The sequence below is a fragment of the Diadema setosum genome, chromosome 13, assembly GCF_964275005.1.
Source record: "Diadema setosum chromosome 13, eeDiaSeto1, whole genome shotgun sequence".
Taxonomy (NCBI): Eukaryota; Metazoa; Echinodermata; class Echinoidea; order Diadematoida; family Diadematidae; genus Diadema; species Diadema setosum.
Window position 1 is genome coordinate 29,433,063 of NC_092697.1, and position 18,683 is coordinate 29,451,745.

At 39.4% G+C, this 18,683-nt stretch overlaps 1 protein-coding gene across 1 annotated transcript in view; it reads left to right on the forward strand.

Moving 5' to 3' along the window:
• Nucleotides 1-18,309, forward strand: part of LOC140236572 (uncharacterized) — a 32,325-nt gene extending 14,016 nt beyond the window's left edge. The window contains exons 6-17 of the mRNA XM_072316499.1: nucleotides 1,192-1,301; nucleotides 4,268-4,380; nucleotides 6,107-6,179; nucleotides 6,758-6,918; nucleotides 7,740-7,907; nucleotides 8,887-8,979; nucleotides 10,437-10,529; nucleotides 11,273-11,342; nucleotides 11,743-13,215; nucleotides 14,703-14,877; nucleotides 15,172-15,238; nucleotides 16,296-18,309. Coding sequence (XP_072172600.1) covers nucleotides 1,192-1,301; nucleotides 4,268-4,380; nucleotides 6,107-6,179; nucleotides 6,758-6,918; nucleotides 7,740-7,907; nucleotides 8,887-8,979; nucleotides 10,437-10,529; nucleotides 11,273-11,342; nucleotides 11,743-13,215; nucleotides 14,703-14,877; nucleotides 15,172-15,238; nucleotides 16,296-16,349 — 2,650 coding nt within the window. The 3' untranslated portion in view covers nucleotides 16,350-18,309. The remainder of the gene's footprint in view (nucleotides 1-1,191; nucleotides 1,302-4,267; nucleotides 4,381-6,106; nucleotides 6,180-6,757; nucleotides 6,919-7,739; nucleotides 7,908-8,886; nucleotides 8,980-10,436; nucleotides 10,530-11,272; nucleotides 11,343-11,742; nucleotides 13,216-14,702; nucleotides 14,878-15,171; nucleotides 15,239-16,295) is intronic.
• The last annotated feature ends 374 nt before the right edge of the window (nucleotides 18,310-18,683 follow it).

Below are 18,683 nucleotides of genomic sequence, written 5' to 3' on the forward strand. Positions count from 1 at the left end.
CCTAAAAGGGCCGGGGGGGGGGCGGAATCCGCCCCCCCTCGACGTTTCGCGCTATAATTCTGTTACGCGAGAAGGCCTTGTCGCGAGGCTTCTTGACTTTGTTTGTTCAAGTCTCGCGCAACTTTTGAGACCAAATTTGCGACGTCCGCGCGTACTTTTGCGAAGCCACGCCCATTTTTGTAACGGAATGTCGCCCCAAAACGGGCACAATTTTGTGATTTTGTGTACATTTCCTATGGAAAACAGTGCTCTGTCGTGAAAGTCATAAAAACCTGATTATTTTTACAATTAATCACTTTCATTGATTAGTTTTGTGCTAATTATGGTAGAAAAGTGGTCAGTGACAATTTCCAATGAAAAAACAAAGAAAAAACAAAAGTTGAAAAACAAAGAAATACATAAGAAATTCTGAAAACAATAAAATACATAAGAATTGAAATGAATTTTGGAAGTTTTCGTGATGTACAATCGTTTAATATGCTGCAACAGATTTACAGACCAAAAATTAGACTCTCAATGCTTTTAATTAGGCTAAAATATGATCTTGAGCTTAATTTGCATAATTGATTAATTAAAATTAGAAATTGATTGTTTCAAAAAATCTTATGACACAATCTTGTAGATTATGACGCAGGTCTCACGCATGCAAAATTTCATCGCGATCGCGCCACCGATGGCCGAGATCTCGGGGGGGGGGGGGAATCCATCCCCCCCGGGCCTGAGCATAGCCAAAAAAGCCCGGCCCCTTGAGGGGTAATGAGCTAACTTCATTTATGCCCTCTGTTTGCATGGAAAGCATTAATCCAGAATGGGAAGTTCAGTTATTAGTGGCAATGGAATGACTTCTGTTTAATACTTTCTTATATTTCCTGCCACTTAAAATAGATTTTGTACATTAGGAGATCCTGTACGAGTTCATGCATAGAACTTACATTGTAGATATCTTTCCAAATTTGGCAATCAAGGAAAGGCATATATACTTAGAACTATTGTTTTACATTGCATTGTTTATTAGATTGGTATGAGGATTCTGTATGCGTAGCTGTATTTTCTCAAAATTTTCATGTTGAACAGTTTCATCCATGGTAATGATATGCTCAATCTTTTTTTTTTTTATTTCTCTTGGTGTTTGTTTGTTCGTGTGTGTGTGCATGTTTGTTTATGTGTGTTTGTTCATCTGTTCTTCTTCAGGAGGGCAGGCCCCATCCGTGAGACTGAGCCTCATACCAGTCACCTGGATGTCCTGAGTGACTCCATCATGGATCCCCATGCTCTGAATGACATGGAACATGAGGAAGAAGGTAAACCTACAGCAGACAATGAATTGTCTGTATCTTATTCTTTCATGTGTATGGCAGTTGTTGTTTTTTCTTTATTCTGTGCTATTTATCCATTCATTTATCATGGTATTACATTGTTATATCAGTGAAGAATCTGCTAAATGTTGATTTATTAGTATTACCCAATTCCTCTTTTTATGCCTCCGCCACATAGTATTGCTGGTCACCCTTCCATTCATCTCCTTATTCTAAACATAAACGTTCAATGATTTGTCATTTCAATTACTCATTTATTCAGTCAGTTGTTCATTTTCACGGATCGATATGCTCATTTCATAAAAGATGTCATGCTCTGTTCAAAACTGATTTTAAATTTTAGTGCACTAGACTGCACTATTTAAAATTATGCTCTGCTTGTGCTGAGAGGTTGAGTGTGATCCTTTGTGTACATGAGGTGCAATGTATGGTTCACCCCTGATCATTAGTGACAAGTTTCAAATACTGTAAAAGTGGATATTTTCATGAGAGTAATTTTTCGCACTCTGCCGGGTAAGAGAGTTTCACATGTTTGTAATTCCACGGGATCAAAACATCAATTACGTGAACATAATAGCAAGCAAAAATATTTGTGTGCTTTTATATTCGCACTAGTTTCTGGTTGCGCGAAATGCGCAAAAATTTCAGCATCGCGAAAATTTCCACTTTTACAGTATTATGTAATGGAAACTTTCAATAATTTATCATTTCCTTTACTCATTTATTCAGTGAGTTGTTCATTTTCGGGGATTGATATGCTTATTTCATAAAAGATTTTATGCTATATTCAAAACTGTACCTAGATGGTTTGTGAATAGATTGTTAATTTGTTGTAGATAAAGTGCACTAGACTGCAATATGTGAAATTATGTTCTGCTCATGCAGAGAGGTGGAGTGTGATCCTTTGTGTACATGAGGTTCAATGCATGATTCACCCCTGATCATTAGTGACTTTCAGATGGATAATTTTCTCACCAAAGCGGAGGTGATCTATCACTTGGTCTACTCCCACTTCGTCTAATAGCCATTTAGTCTCAACCCACATGGTCTAATCCTGTTTTCGTTTCATAGCCAGTTCGTCTAATGACCATTTGTGACCCTGCACCACAAAACAAACAAAAAGTCGCCAGACATGGATTTTTAGTTAAGGGCAGATCCTAAAAGAGCAGACTCTAAGCTTTAAAATGATGAATAACTCAATTCAAATGGACTCTCCTAATATCTAAATGTTGGAAAGAAAGCACACACTCTTGAAAAGTGTGAACTGAGAAAAGAGGCTCTGAAATAAAGAGTCTATTCAAGGACTTAAAGGGGATGGCTAGTAACTGATCGGTGGGAATCAGTGGGAATGCTGGAGGATGATTGTTCCAATCCTTGTGGGATTCATTTAAGATTACATTATAGTTCTATTGTTGTGTGAAAATTATTTGCTTCAGAATGGTCTCATATTTAAGTAATGTGCAGTTTAATGTTTTCAGGTTAGCGTGCCTGGTCAGTGACGGGGTATTAATCTGCACATTACTTGAATATGAGACCGTTCTAAAGCAAATAATTTTCACACAACAGTAGATATATAATGTACTCTTAAATGAATCCCACAAGGATTGGAACAATCATCCCTCAGCATTCCCACTGATTCCTACTGATCGGTTACTAGCCATCCCCTTTAATCTTTTCTAAGCCACGCTAGCTGTGCCATGAATGGGACAAAAAATATGGTGTTAACCACGGGAACAATAATAAGGAAGGGATTATCAGATTAAGCTGAAATTAGGCATACTTCATCAATACATGTTGTGCATGATTAATGACAATTTTCAGCAGTAGCATTATCCTTTCAAAAGTTATTAGAGTTGAAAGTGAAGAGTGTGTCCAGGGTTTTTAAGAAATGAAAAGGGGACTTCACTTTATAAGAAACATCTAATCAATCACTGTTCAGCAATAAAGTGTTTCAGAAAAAACTGTGAAAAACACAGCTCTCTGTTTGTTTTATGATCCCAAACTTTAACATAATGCAGAATAAGACTTGCTCTTTCAGAAAATATGAAAAACTCAAGATTGGCAAGGTTGACCCATTTCACCTCTTTTCAGTCCTCACACAAAATCACTGCGTGCGACTTTTTGTTCATTTTGTGATGCACGGTCACATTTAGTCCAATTGCCACTTAGCCTCATTACCAGTTGGTCTACTTCCAGATGGGTTATGCCCACTTTGTCTAATACCCACAGTTTATTAGACAAAATGGGAAAAAGTCTTTAGTAAGGAGACAAAACTGCAGTTACATATGTAGACCATCTGGAAATTGGACAAAACAATAAGTAGCCAAACTGGGCATTAGACCAAGTGAGAATAGGACCAAACGCGCATTAAACGAAAGTGATAGAAGACCAAATGAGTTTAGCTGTAGGGGTGTTAGACAAACTGGGAAGTAGACCATCTGATAGTAGACCAAGTGGCAATAAACCAAAGCGGCATCCACTGTATAGGTGTGGCAGAAATTTACAATGCCATCTGTGTATCTACAACCATTCCCATTACTGAATTTCTTAGTGGAATTTTCTCAAGCTGTAATGAATAATTATGAGGCACCATGCATTTGTATAAAATTCCTTTTGGCTATTACTGTGTACGCCATATATTTCGCGAGTCTAAATTTTCGCAAATCGGGACTTCCGCGAGTGGTTAAATTCGCGATCGTGGAATCCTGTACTGAACGGAGAAATGTACACGCGTATGTCACATTCATATCGGCATTAGAATCAATATTTTCGCGTGTTTTTAATTTCGCGAATAGCAGCCGACTCGCAAAATTCGTGAAAATAAAAACCTCGCGAAATATTCGGCGTATACAGTAATTAAATGTGGCAATATTGTAAGAGTGTACAGCTTTTGTAGTGTTGACACATTCAAGAATTCCTCTTTTTTTACTTGGGATATGCAAACTGTACAGAGTCTGGTGACGAAACTGATGCGGAGCACAGTGGAGATGAAGAGAAGCCAGTGTTTGACAGCAAACTGGACATCGATCGCTTTCAGAGCTACATTAGTAAGGCATCAGATCAGGTCAGTCTGAACTTCGAAATTCCGCCCGCAGATCCCCTTCAAACTTCCATTGCTTCTGTAGTGTCACTGTTGTGCAAATTTTGCCGTAATTGTCCCCGCCGAACGAGTTCGAGCAGGGGACTATGAAACGGGCTCCGTACGTGTGTGTGTCCGTGTGTCCGTCCGTCCGTCCGTCCGTCCGTCCGTCCGTCCGTCCGTCCGTGTGTCCGTCCGTCCGTCCGTCCGTGTGTCCGTGTGTGCGTCCGTGTGTGATCAAAATCTTCAATTTGCTACTTCTCTGTCATTTATGAGCCAATTTTGATTCTGTTTGCTTTATATGATAGCACTACATGGGAGCTTTGAAACTTCTACACAGAATTTCAGTCGTGACCTTTGACCTTGACCTTTGACCTATATTGTACATTTTGCTACAAAATGCTACTCCTTCGCCATTTCTAACCCGATTTCGATTCCGTTTGCTTTATGTGATGGCACTAGGTGAGGGCTTCAAAACTTCTACACAGAATTTTGACCTTTGACTTCTTTGACCTTTGACCTTGATTTTTTGACCTATATTGTACATTTTGCTACAAAATGCTACTCCTTCGCCATTTCTAACTCGATTTTGATTCCGTTTGCTTTATGTGATGGCACTAGGTGAGGGCTTCAAAACTTCTACACAGAATTTTGACCTTTGACTTCTTTGACCTTTGACCTTGATTTTTGACCTATATTGTACATTTTGCTACGAAATGCTACTCCTTCGCCATTTTTAACCCGATTTCGATTCCGTTTGCTCTATATGATGGCACTAGTTGAGGGCTTCAAAAATTCTACACAGAATTTTGACCTTTGACTTCTTTGACCTTTGACCTTGATTTTTGACCTATATTGTGCATTTTGCTACAGAATGCTACTCCTTCGCCATTTCTAACCCGATTTCGATTCCGTTTGCTTTATGTGATAGCACTAGGTGAGGGCTTCAAAACTTCTACACAGAATTTTGACCTTTGTCTTCTTTGACCTTTGACCTTGATTTTTGACCTATTTTGTACATTGGCTACAAAATGCTACTCCTTCGCCATTTCTAACCCAATTTCGATTCTATTTGCTTTATGTGATGGCACTAGGTGAGGGCTTCAAAACTACACAGAATTTTGACCTTTGACTTCTTTGACCTTTGACCTTGATTTTTTACCTATATTGCACATTTTGTTACAAAATGCTACTTCCGGCGGGGACATATGTTACGCACCGCGTAATTTCTACTTTTCCTTGTTTGTATTGTACCAAAGAGGGCATGATATGTTCTGATGTGTGTAATGCCATATTGTGTTTTTGTTTTTCCAAGGGTGTCCTCAGTTCCCATTTGGAGAACTTTTACAGTTAGCATTAATTTGGGTTTAGAATTTCTTACGATGATAATAATCTGGAAAAAAAAAAGGTATGGGGTTACAGTAGACTATTCAAAATTCTTTGATAAGGCCAAACACAAAAATAATGGAGTTGTGAAGTAGAGTGATTAAAATTTGATGACACACGCTTCATTTGCCGCTACAATTTGTCCTATGAGTGCGGGATTGCTCAAAAGTTGGATCACAAACTTGAGGCAGTAGAAATATTCAGGTACATGTATAGGGAGTCATGCCCAAGAGAAAAAATTACTTACTTTGAACCAACCTACATTGTGACCATAGTGTGGAACTGCAACTGGAATTTGTCTTGCTCTCCATCTTATTCCACAAAGTTTCATTCGGATGACCAGTCCAGGCTAGCAGGTGGACCTTCACAGCAGCGGCCGTCAAACAAAAAAAATTATGGTAAAATCCTGGTGTGCAATTGCGCGAATGCACTCTGTGTAGGGCGTAGGATATGACTATGACACGAAATCCAACAGTACACATTCATAGTGAAAAGTAACAGGAAGTGCACTGTAACATAGCTTGTAATGTTGGCATTTTAGTCTTTTACATTGAAAGCAGATACTTTTTTTTTCCTCCATATGCATTTACAGCCTTTTCTTTAATATGTTAGTTTTACTACCAGGCATGACCAAGATCTTCTTTTTGTTAATTTTCCTTTTATCCTTTGAAGACAATTTGAGTTTTGTCCACTGACCCCTGCTCAATCATATTCTGAGCTAGTTCTGTACAGTGTTGTAATTTTCATGTTTGTGGGTTAAAGAAAAAAAAAAGATAACCATGTGATGCATGTAAGGAGAATGTTATTGAATGCTTAGAACCTTGTCTTTTTCCCCATGATGTACCCTTGAATATTTGTAATTTTTTTTTATTACTTTCTGTACTCTTGTAGGAATTTCCTTTTCTATGTGCATATTGAAAATAAAGGCAAAATAACTCACACATGGGTGTTTTGAAATAATTATGTTGCGCTGCAGATCCAAATATGACACCATCTGACAAAGTGAATCTCTCACAAGACGCAAGGGCTATCAATGACACAGCCAAGGTCAAGAATAGAATGAGGTCAAGGGTCAAGAGTGCAGGTCAAAGGTCACAAGATGTCAGTCACAAAACAAGATCAGAAGACCTGGCTGCAGTAAGTGCTATCTCTGATGTTCCTCAGCTTGGGGTAGTTATTTCTCTGCTCGTTTTGGGTTGGGTCTTTTTTTTTTTACCCATTTCACATTATGTTAAAACAGTAAAATATAGAAGAGATAAGGGGGAGGGGGATGAAATTTAGCATACACATTGCCTGTGACGTAATCTAAAAAAACTATAAAATTGATTTTTCAAAAGATTATACTAAATTATGCTCATTTATGCATAGTGATGCATGAATATCAGACCATATGCTGTAAATTAGTAAAGTAAAGCTCAAAACAGGCATATTTTTGATGTAAAGATTCTATCTAGTGTTCTTAGCAATATATTTAGCAAATATGTTATTAATTGATTTTAATCATTAAAACCCAAAATAATCATGCTTTTATGAAGTTTGACTGTAAGCACAGTTTGCATTGAAATTGTACAAGAATGCACGCTTTTGAGCAATTTTCGGTCTGACATGCATGTACATATTTACGTGTAACTTCGGAACCGCGTGCCTGGGCATTGCAAATTTGGTGTCGAAAGATGCGGGAGACTCGAAAGAAAAAAGTTGTGAAACATGGCGGCGATAGCTTTTTGCGATGGTCATACATCGTGCGAAATGTTCGGAGGCCCTGGCCTGGTTAGTGTTAAGATAGCAAACCTTCAAAAGTGAACAAGTAACAGCTAACTTATTTTTTCAAACAAATCACTCCAAATTTTAAGTTTTTTTTTTGTGTGTGTGAAATTAGTGATTAAACAAAGGTTACATGATGACAGATCAAATAAATGCAAATCAAGTTGACTGTATGCCTTTTTACCCCTTTACAGTGTTTAAATGAGCTGATGAGGGCATGCAGTGAGTTGGAGAGGAAGAGGGGAGAGGGAGGAGGCGGGGAGACCACCGCGCCCCTCGACACCAGCAGGTTCTCTCAGCTCTCCGGCTACACGTCCTTCCTCGTCCAGACACTGACAAAGGTCCTCACATACCTCAGTGATGTAAGTAGCGCGATCCATGCACACTTTCACAAGCTTGATTCATTATTGTTGTTGTCGTTGATGGTGGTTTTTGTTTGTGTTCTGTTATTCATCTCATAGACAGGCTGGTAATGACGAAATTTCCTCTCCATCTCTGTTTTGTTCCACCGCCACCTTCTTTTATACAAAAAAAAAAAAGGTAAAAGAAGAAATAGATTCCAAATGGCTCAGCATTGCAGTATTTGCATGTTATTAACAGGAGTTGTGGGTATTTCTCGATAGTGGGGGTGGGAAGCCTCGGGGATGTTGCTTTCCTGTTTGCTTTTAAACACTGCAAATTATAGAAAGAGGAAGAATAAAGAGTGGCACAGGTAAAGAAATCAATGTAACACATAGTTAATCTACACAGACGTGATGTCAAACAGATTAAGAGCAAAAAGGTAGTTAAATTTTTATTGAGTATTTACTGCACATTGTACTGTCTATCATTGATTAGGAAACTCAACACGAGACATTTAATGTTTTGTTTCGCATTTTTGTCTCATTTGATGGTGAATAAAGTTGGAACACGTTGTGCAAAATTTGTGCTCTCACCCTGTTGCGAGGTCATTTCAGATCCAATGGACTCCATAAAGCTCAGATATCCTTTTGGTGAATACTCAGGTCAAGCTTATCAAATTTATGTTAGCCAGGGGATCACTCTGATTAGTCATGCTGATTTGATAATTATTGTAAGAAATAAATGTCATGATGCATTAAAGTTGCTCACGATCATGACAATTTAACACTGTTATGCCTTTAAGGCAGAAAAGACTGATTTTGTTCCAAGGTTTTGTTCCAAACGTGCAGCTGGCTTCAGATATTTCCTGCAATGACTGAACACCATTAAACACTCCAGCCACAGTGCTGTCTGATCTTACAGAGGCTATTGATGTATCCTCACTCGTTTCCTTGTAAATGTTGTTTCATTTGTGTTTGTGTTTTTCTCTGTGTTTGATAGACCGAGTCAAGACTGCAACAAGAGGAGGCCAAAAACCAACAACTGGAAGGAGAGATATTACAAAACAGAGAACTAATTGATGCAATGACAGTGGTAAGTTGATAAATCAAGTACTGTAAAAATCTATTATTGAGAACGGTACTGTGATGGCATTGCAATTCATGTATTACAATCTTTGTGACCTTTCCATTCATGATAATATTGTGCCTGTGCATATCATTCTACCTCATTTCATGATTTCCTAACTGTGAGGATGATGATAGAGGCACCTGGAAGTACATTTGTATATTTTTGCTGTGTGAAATTTCATCATATAAATTCCTAATTCAGTCATTCTTTTGCTTAGTTCCAACATGTCCGTGTCATTTTGTGTATAAAGCATTAATATGCTAAGAATATCACTATTACAATGTGGTATGCAGGATAGTCATGCTGAGACTTATTATCTGTGTATGTCAGTATGCATGTGCTCCAATGAGGAATATTTCTGTATTGCAATGGAATGATAATAATACGTACATGTAGTAATAATGCGCACAATTTTTGTAGTGCCTATGGGAATGGGATAATACCTGGGTTCCTTCCTAATCCTATCTATTTTGTGTTTGAAGTGACTGAAGTTAACATGATCATCTCAAAGAAAGGTGTAAATTTTCTGTGACTCAAGATGTATTATGTATGTTTCTTGCTACTTTTCTATTTAACAAAAAACTTATTTCTCCTAACAATATACCTACCTTCAGGTGTGAGTTTCTTGAATTTGTCTCCCTCTACAAATTAAATTGAAAATTGAAGAAATTCACACCTGAACCTTCACCCCTCTGAATGATATCTTTCTTTCAAATATACCTACCTGTACCCATCTTGTGACATAGAAGAAATAGGGGTGTGATTAATTCTGCATCGTCATAGCACTCTCTAGGCTGTTGTCCTTGGGGGGGCATTTCGTGAAGCGTTTTCATGTTCGACAAATTTGCTCTCAGCCAATCAGATGCAAGGATTTCAGAAGCTTAAACAATTTGTCAGAAAAAAAAAATCTGACAAAACGCTTGATGAAATGCCCCCCCCCCCCCCCCCCCCCCCCCCCCGGCTATATCGGATGCATTATTAGATCATTCAAACTGTGATAAATTTCCTACTTTTGTACATACAACATGTACTTAGAATAGTATACCATTCTCTATCGTATTGGCTACATGGCAATATGGTGTGATTGCACATGTATCACCCAGAACAGCTTTTCTGTTAAGTGAATCCCCAAAATATCCTCAAAAGGTGCTGCTGTTTTCTCAATAAGCTCAGTGTTTTGATTCAAAACCAATAAAATTATGTCACTACACATGTCAGCGTACTCAAAATGTATCGCAAACCCAAATCAGAGTTGGTGAACAAAGTTACTTGACAGGTCCATCTCCCTCTTATTCCCCTGTTAAAAAATATGAATTTCTGCATAGAAATTAGTCAAGATGAATTCAGATATATGTCATCATCAGTGATGTGTTTCCCATCCATTAGAGTGATGAACTAACTTTTGAGATCCATTCATACAGGATATGATCCAGTCACAGGAGCTTAGTATGAAGATTCAGTCAGAGGCCAGACTTCAGATCAACCAGCTTGAGAGGAGACTACAGATTGTGGAGGTGGGCTTCTCCTCTTTCCCCCTTTCCTATTCTTCTCGTATTTTTTTTTTACTTTCAAGCAGTAACAACTAGTATATGCAATGGCACTTTACTAATAATAACTTTAGTAATAGTTTGTATTTCTATAGTGCCTTTTCCACTGGATTCGAAGGAATAATGGGACTATATACACTTCAATGGAACTTGCAATGCAAATGCATGTTACTAATCTGATTAATAAAATAAATTGAATTGAAACATACAAGTTCTGCTCAGTCTAGGGGAAGGTGCATTCCAATGTCTTTTGTTAAACATATAAGTACTTTTATACCAGTGATTGACAGATGATGTTATTGACAGAATTTTGGTTGGAAGGTGTTTTTTTTTTTTTTGTGAGCATATCCAAATAGTCGGAAGAAAAATAGTACAAATTATTTTTGAATGCATGGCACACATGTAGATATCATCACCTATAATGATATTGAGGGTATCAGTAATCACACAAAATCACCATACATTTGCATTGCATGATTCCTTTAAGCCCATGTATGTATTTCCAGTGTATCTTCCAAGGTGTGATATTGTTGTTCACAATTCCACACTTGGCCATCATGATGCAATAGCAGGAAAAAGGAGATAGTTTTAATCGTAGACTGTCAGTTTCATGGCAGCTCTGCTGATTGGCTAATAAAAGCACTCCAAAATATCTGCCAACTGGTGCACTAAGTTTGACTTGTGATGTCTTGTCTTTTATTTTTCTCCAGCACCTCATGGTGAACTCAGATTTTGCTGAAGGCATCTCGGCTGCTCAGCCCTCTGCGAAGGAACCTGGTGGTGAGTTATTGCTAATCAACAAGAAATTCAAATTTCTTGTTCTTGTTCATCAAGCAGATTCACTTCCATGAGTTATAATGGAGAAGGAGAGAGCTAATTTTTTATTGTCAACGTTCTCCAGGAGGAAAACAAGGATAAAATGAAGCTGGTAGCTGTAGGGTGTAGTGAGGAAAATATCTATCTAAAGGGCTTAGGACTAAGATATTTTGGTGCGTACAAACTGAATAGTTCATCGCTGTATACCATAAATGAGAGCAGAGTCAGCATAGAGGAAAAGTAAGGATTCGGTATGGACATTGTCCTCACGCTGAGTTTTATGACGAGGTTTCCACCAATATAGAGAAGAACTTTGAAAAAGACTGAAATGCAGCATATTCTTGCCTTTTGTTGTTTGACACAGAACTGCCTGAAAAAGACCAGTCAAAGCAGCAAGCTGTAACTTCTGTGGCAAGTTCAGCTGTACCCTCGCCAGGAGCGCCTGACAGCCTCTCAGATCAACGGAAGGGTGTCGGAGAAACCGAGGAGTCAAAGCCCGAATTTTCTTCTATCTCATCTGTCCCAGCTCCTCTATCTCAATCTTCATCACTGGTAACACCCAGCATCAGTGGTGCACCATACACATCGAGTGCCCCACTTTTTATAGGGGAAAGCCAAACCCATCTGAGCCAACACACCATAGACAGGCTCACGAATCCAGCAAACTTTCAGTCCAGTGAACCTGTTGCTGCCTCTGGTGCACTGGAGCAGCTGTCGTTGCGAGAGAAGGAACATGTTCATGTTGGTGTAAACATCAGGAAGGTGCAGACAAACATCCCATTTGTTCAAGGCGGGTTGACGAGTGACATCACAAAATCTGAACAACTGAAACCAACCGAACCCTTTCAGACTCAGTATAGGTCATCAGGACTTTCTGGTGCGGATGAGAAACCAAAAGTTGTGCAGTCGTTACCTGCTGCACGGAATTCATCCACAAACTCATATTCAGGAGGTGGGGCAGAAACTTTTGCTGGGACTTTGAGACCAGCATCTGGTGCGGATGCCACAGTCAGCACCGGAATGAATCGCCTGCACCCTATCCAGCCAGCCATGCTTCTCTCACCTCCAAGGCAGAAGGACAGAAGAGACTTCATCAGACCACAGGGGTACCAGCAAACCATGGCCTACAGAGAGCATGCTCCCAACACAGGTGCAGCTGGAAGCAGAGGGTCAAATACCACTTCTGCAATGCCAGCTTCGGGACTGGCTGCAGTACCTACAATGAAGCCTGCAGGAATTCCAAGTGGACAGTCATTACATCCAAATGCCTCTTTAAATCAAACTGGTGCCCCACCCTACTACTCCCTCAACAATCAGGCTAGACCCGCACAGATTAAGCTGCTGGCAAGCGACCATCTGCAAGATGATAGGCAAACAGCGCCCTCTGTCTTGTCTCTGGACAGCTCATCCACCCGTTACCTGTCTCTCCCTAGTCAGCACAGAGAGGCAGTGGTCATCAAGAACATCCTGAAGCCAGAGCTGCCTCCTGCTGGCGAGGCGCGCCAAGACCTCCTTGAGAGGAATCGACCCGGTCCAAACAGGCAGGACCGCTCGCGTCCTCCCCAGGCAGGAGACCAGGATAGCCTGCGAGGGCTGGACTCGGAATCGGCCGACGGAACCGTGGAGGCCAATAGCGAAATTGCAGCTGAGCTGTCTGTGGACATGAACGAGAAAATAGCAGCCCTCTCCCGGCAGCGCGCCGAGGCCCAGGCAAGGTTGCAACAACTGAAGAATGTCCACACCGCAAACAGCAGCATGGACAGTCGACGACGACCAACTACCAGTGGTGCAGGGGCCCCTCTCAACCAAACAAATGGGACTTCATATACACAAACAGGTAATTGTTTTGCACAAGTGATTGGTGATAATGGATTGTTTTGTTATGCCTCCGCCAACGAAGTGGCTGGAGGCATTATGTTTTCGGGTCGTACGTCCGTTCCGTTTTGTTTTTGTCGATATCTCAAGAACTGTGAGGTGGTTTTGCATCAAACTTGGTATGAGGGTATATCCTGGGGGGATAATACTTTGCTTGGATTTTAGGGTCATGGGGTCAAAGGTCAAAGGTCACAGGTTATTTTGTGAAAAAAAGGTTGAAATTTCATGTTTTTCTCCATATCTCGCAAATGGTTCAAGGTATCTTCATGGAACTTAGTATATATGCATGTACCGATGGGCAGTGATTATCTAGGGAAGTTGGGGGTCATGGGTCAAAGGTCAAGGTCAACTCCTCAAAATATCACTGCTTTCCTTATATTTATGCAATGCCTGAAGGATTTTTTTTTTTTTCAACTTGATGTATGCATGTATAACCCAATATATATTCTGTGGGAAGTTTCTTGCCAAAAGGTCAAAGGTCAAAAGGTCAAAGGTCAAGTGAAAGTGCTAAATTGCACTTTTTCCTCCATATCTCAAAAGTAACTCAAGGTATTATCATGAAACTTACATATTTATGCATGTTCTACCTAACAGTGATTCTCTTTGGAACTGTGAGGTCAAAGGTCAAAGGCCAGGTTTAGATAATACTATTTTACCATTTGATACTGAAATTATACTTTTTCTCAATACCTTGAAAATTACTCAATGCATAAACCTATAAAAGGGTCAAAAGTCAAGTAAAAATCATCAGTTCCCCCAAATACCTGCACTCTGACGTTTTAATCATTCATCCAATTAAACCTAGTTCTAGAAAAGTGAACATTCAGCACATTTGTGGCAAACCTGTCATTTAATATTTTGCCAATTGTGTGAAACTTTCATCACACATTGTCAAGACATTGTACTATAGACCTATTAGGAGAACCATGCATTATGGCGGAGGCATACACTAGTCGCCGTAGCGACATTTCTAGTTTATGTCATGCACTTGGCATGTTACATTTCAACTTCTTTATGAATTTAAGAGCCTGGGTCTTGTATATCATACACCTGACAAGTGCAAGTTATTCATATTTTGTCCAGACATATCAATTACAGCATGGTAGAAGAGAGAAATGGATTAAAATGGATCCCGCTTCATACTGCAGCAAAGTTTAGACTACTACTTCAATGTTAACTGAGGAGAGTGAGCATTCTTCTTGCACTGCACATAGAAAAAAAAGACTATGGCATCCCCCGGACAAATTTTCCAATAAGTTTGTAGCTCCTTACCACCAGAGTGGATTGTGGATGACTTTGGGGTCACCATATTTGAGTCCAGACAAGGAGTGTAGGATTGATAGGACTCGATTTGTGCTGAACAGTAAAATCATTCAGTGCAAGAAGCATCCTTTCCATTAGCGCTCGCCACACAGTTTTGAATCCGTCACTCCGTTGATCTTTTTGAAGGAGTGCTGCTTGGGGCGTCGCCACCAGTGTCGCCAATCCCGAGAGAACCGCCAGCCCCAGTTTCCATGGCAATGCAGTCCTCCTGGCCATCCTCAAAGGGGAGAGCCATCCATGTTTCCCTACCAAAGCCAGATGACCTGGAGATCTCTGCAACAAGCACCCCAGCCTCAAAGCGGTAAGGTCGTCATTGAGGGTGTAAACCAATCTGCATCAGCAATCCTGTACATAAAATGGGGGGGGGGGGGCAGGGGGGAGCTTGATGCTATTATCTTCTACCAAAAATATATCAGAGACGTTATTGTATGCTATTAAAATACTGAGAAATTTCACTTATGCTCCTTCATGAAAGTAATGTTATCATTATCATTATTGTTGCTGTTGTTGTTGTTGTTGTTATCATTGTTTTTATTGTTGTCATCAGTACTATTGGACAATTGGATTAAGGTGGCTTCTCCTTTATTCATTGCAGGACTTCATTTGGTAGTGACGGGCCCTCTCCCAGTATTGATCAGATTAACTGGAAGACACCACTGAAGGTACGTCACCGATCTACAAACATTCCTTGTAACCGTTTCCCTTGATATGGTACAGTGCACTCCCGTTATAACGAACATGCTTATAACGAAATTTCGGTTACAGCGAAGTAAAAATTCAGGCTGCAACATTCTCGGCTGTATGTATTTTTAATGTTTATTTCTTCGGTTATAATGAAATATAGCGAAAGAACACTGCCGGTCCCAAGATCTTTGTTACAACGGGAGTCCACTGTATCATGATGGAGTTACGTGTAGCTCCATGGTATCACAGCCCCATTCCATGGATGAGGTGTAATCAGTTAATGCTTTGATGCAGTGATTGTAATCCAAGGCTAGCAGCATTGCCACACAAGTTCAAAGTCAAGTGCAGTGTCGTGTGGATATAAGACCTGTATCTTCATACTCAGAAGAGTTCTTTGACTGAATTCATTTGGTACAGTAAGGTGTGTAAATCCCCCATATTGCCTTGTCTTGTCTGTGTTTGCAGTCTCATGGGAAAAGAACTTCCTCGAAAGAGGAATTATCTCTTTCAATCGAGGCAATGACTCAAGGTCAGAACTGTCAGAATTTTTAGTTAACTACAGTAAGAGAAGTGATAAAAAGGAATTGACAGTTTGAATGTCGCTACTAAATCACCTTGTATGGCACATGCATTTGTATGAACAAAGTGAGTATCTTTCTTTGCCCCTCAACTCTACCTTTGCTACGTCCTTAGCTTTGTCTTCAGCCTCAGTCTTCATTCTGATTCCTTTCATCCATGCAAAGTGAAAGATGTCATTTTTTGGTTTACAGTAAGAAGAATTTATTTCTTCAAACTGAATTGAATTATGTAATCTGTAGACATGAATGCATTCTTGCAGATTTTCTTTTCATCTCTCTTTTCCTCATGTCTTTCTATCCCTGTCCATCAGTTTATTCATCCATCTGTCAATCTATCCACCCATTCCTTCTATCTACCTGTCTATCCCCCACCTGTAGAATGTGCTCCAATCTGTGTATTTAATCTATCTCTCTCAGTTTATGATAGTTTCTATCTGATTATTTTTCTGATATTCAGGACTCCCACGGAGAAGAGGAATTCTTTGCTCTCAAAGCACACATCTCGTCATGAGCCTCTCAACCTCCTGATGTGAGCATGGAGGCTCATTTAGCTCTTTCTGTGCCAGAGACTTTGGACAGTGTGTACAATGCTATGGAGTTTACGTGCCAAACAGCACTCGAGGCATACAAACAGTGAAGAAGCAACGATGTGGAGCAGCTGAATGGATGATATAACTGCACCATGAAGAGGATTGTCCGCAGTTGGAAATTGTTGTAATGCACCACTTGCAGTGATTCACTAGACATCTTCAATGTATGTAATGCAGCGAGAAAGCATCTCACATGCTGTATACATCATCGTGAAGCTCCCCTTACAGTGTTCAGCTCTTTATCAGTCAAATATTCACCCAATTTATAAACCTGTAAACTATATGCTAAGTAAAATATGTTCCCTGACTTCTTTGCCAAAATTTACCTCTGATCGTCGTTATCATTTTTTTAATCATTATCAAAATTTTTCCATTTAACTTTTTTGAGTATGTGTTGAATTCTTTTAATCATCTATAAAGAGCATAGAAATGTAGGTGTGGCAGACTCAACAGACATTCATACTTCACACGTTGTTGCAATGAAAGAGAAGTTCAGACGAGTAATTTGACTTTTTGTCGTCTCATTTAATCTCTTGTAGTTCAACGAACATGATCGATTCAACAACTGTGTTGGTTATCCGTAAATGTCAAGGAATGGGCATTTCCATCGAAATGCTGTGGTGGCAAGCAAACGGCTGCCGAAAGAAACTGCTGTTCCTGTAAGCAAACTGCTGATTCTGCGAGTAAACTGCAGTTACATGGCGATAGCGAACAAGCATCTACGCAGACCATTTTCGATTCACGTTTCTCCCCGAACTATATTCTTTTAGTCTCGTCTCAATTCTTGAACTAATTTCTGCCAAATACAGGTTGGTTCACGACAGTAGGATTATGATTTAAGTCATAGATGGAATTCTTGAAATAAGCAGAGGAATTTGTATTATAGACTCTTCCAGTTCAATTCCCAGTTCAACTTTCTATCAAATTCAAGTACATGTATATTAACTCGCTAAGGAGAGGGGAAAAAAAGAAAATCAATACAGTTTTACAAGCTTACATATGCAAGACACCAAAGTTCATGTGGAGATGTCTGTTACACTAATCAGAGGTTAATTATGTTAATTAACTGTTGAAGTCCATTCATATAAGTAAGTACCATCATTTCGCCGATAACATGGAATCCAAAGGGCCTGGAGAAAATCCTTTGACATGCTGTTGTTTGTGAAATCTTACTTATACGGTAGAATTAACACATGTTTATATTCATCCAGGTTAGAAGTTTTCTTCACCATAGCCAATTTTTGACCTGTGCAAGTCGACTTAAGCTATGTTGACCATAGTGAATAGATTAATCATTCAGTATGTGATACAGTGTACAGTAGTGCTATTATCTGAGATAAAAATATGTTTCCTAAATGGTTTTCCAGTGTTAGTGTCCAAAGAGAGGGGACAAGTGTAGCCTTAGCCCTGGCATGGAGAGTGAAGTAATAATAGCAGATCAGTTTGTTTGTGGCAGCTGCCTTTATCACAGAGAAAGACTGCTGGTGGGGAGAAAGAAAAAGAGAAGAAAACAGACAGAATGGATGTGAATGTTAGTGCATATTAGGAATACATGTATAGATGTACGGTGTACACGTAGTGCTCTGAAACATGACTGACTTTTGCTAGTCCAGTTTTTTTTAGTTTCTAGTTCTATTCAATTCAAAGAATTGGTGATTGTCCGTCCATAATTGTCTACAAATGAAAGTTCTGTAGAGAAAATTAAGTCAGTCAGTTTGTATACATGTATTTTTTTTTTACCTTATCTTTTTTTGGTCATGTGTGTGTATGTTTAAGTTTGTCTCAGCCATGTGTGAAAACGAAATAAATTGAGTAATATATACGAGTGTCATATCAGGAGTTGCATAGATTCTTGTTTTTACTATGTGGAGTTTATGTGCACAAGGCTCAAAGTGTTATATATGTCAGTGCAGGTGTGTCGATATGTCTAGGTTCTTAATTTGTGTTCAATTACCGGCTTGCAAGTGTTTGTGTGCAGATGTGTGTGTGTGTGTGTGTGTGCACGCGCATGTGTGTTGTTTGTAGATGATACCGATTGGTATAAGACAACATCTATGTCAACATAATTATCAAGATATGGGTCTTGATTGTTTTGGAATGCCATGTTCAGTATTTGTGTGTGGTGTGAGGTGATGACTGAAGGATGATTAAGATAGCTCTTTCATTTTCTTATTCTGTTACATGTAAAAGCAGATTAGAACAACACTATAAATGCATTGTTTTATATACTGTATTGATTATGTACGATGGTGTAA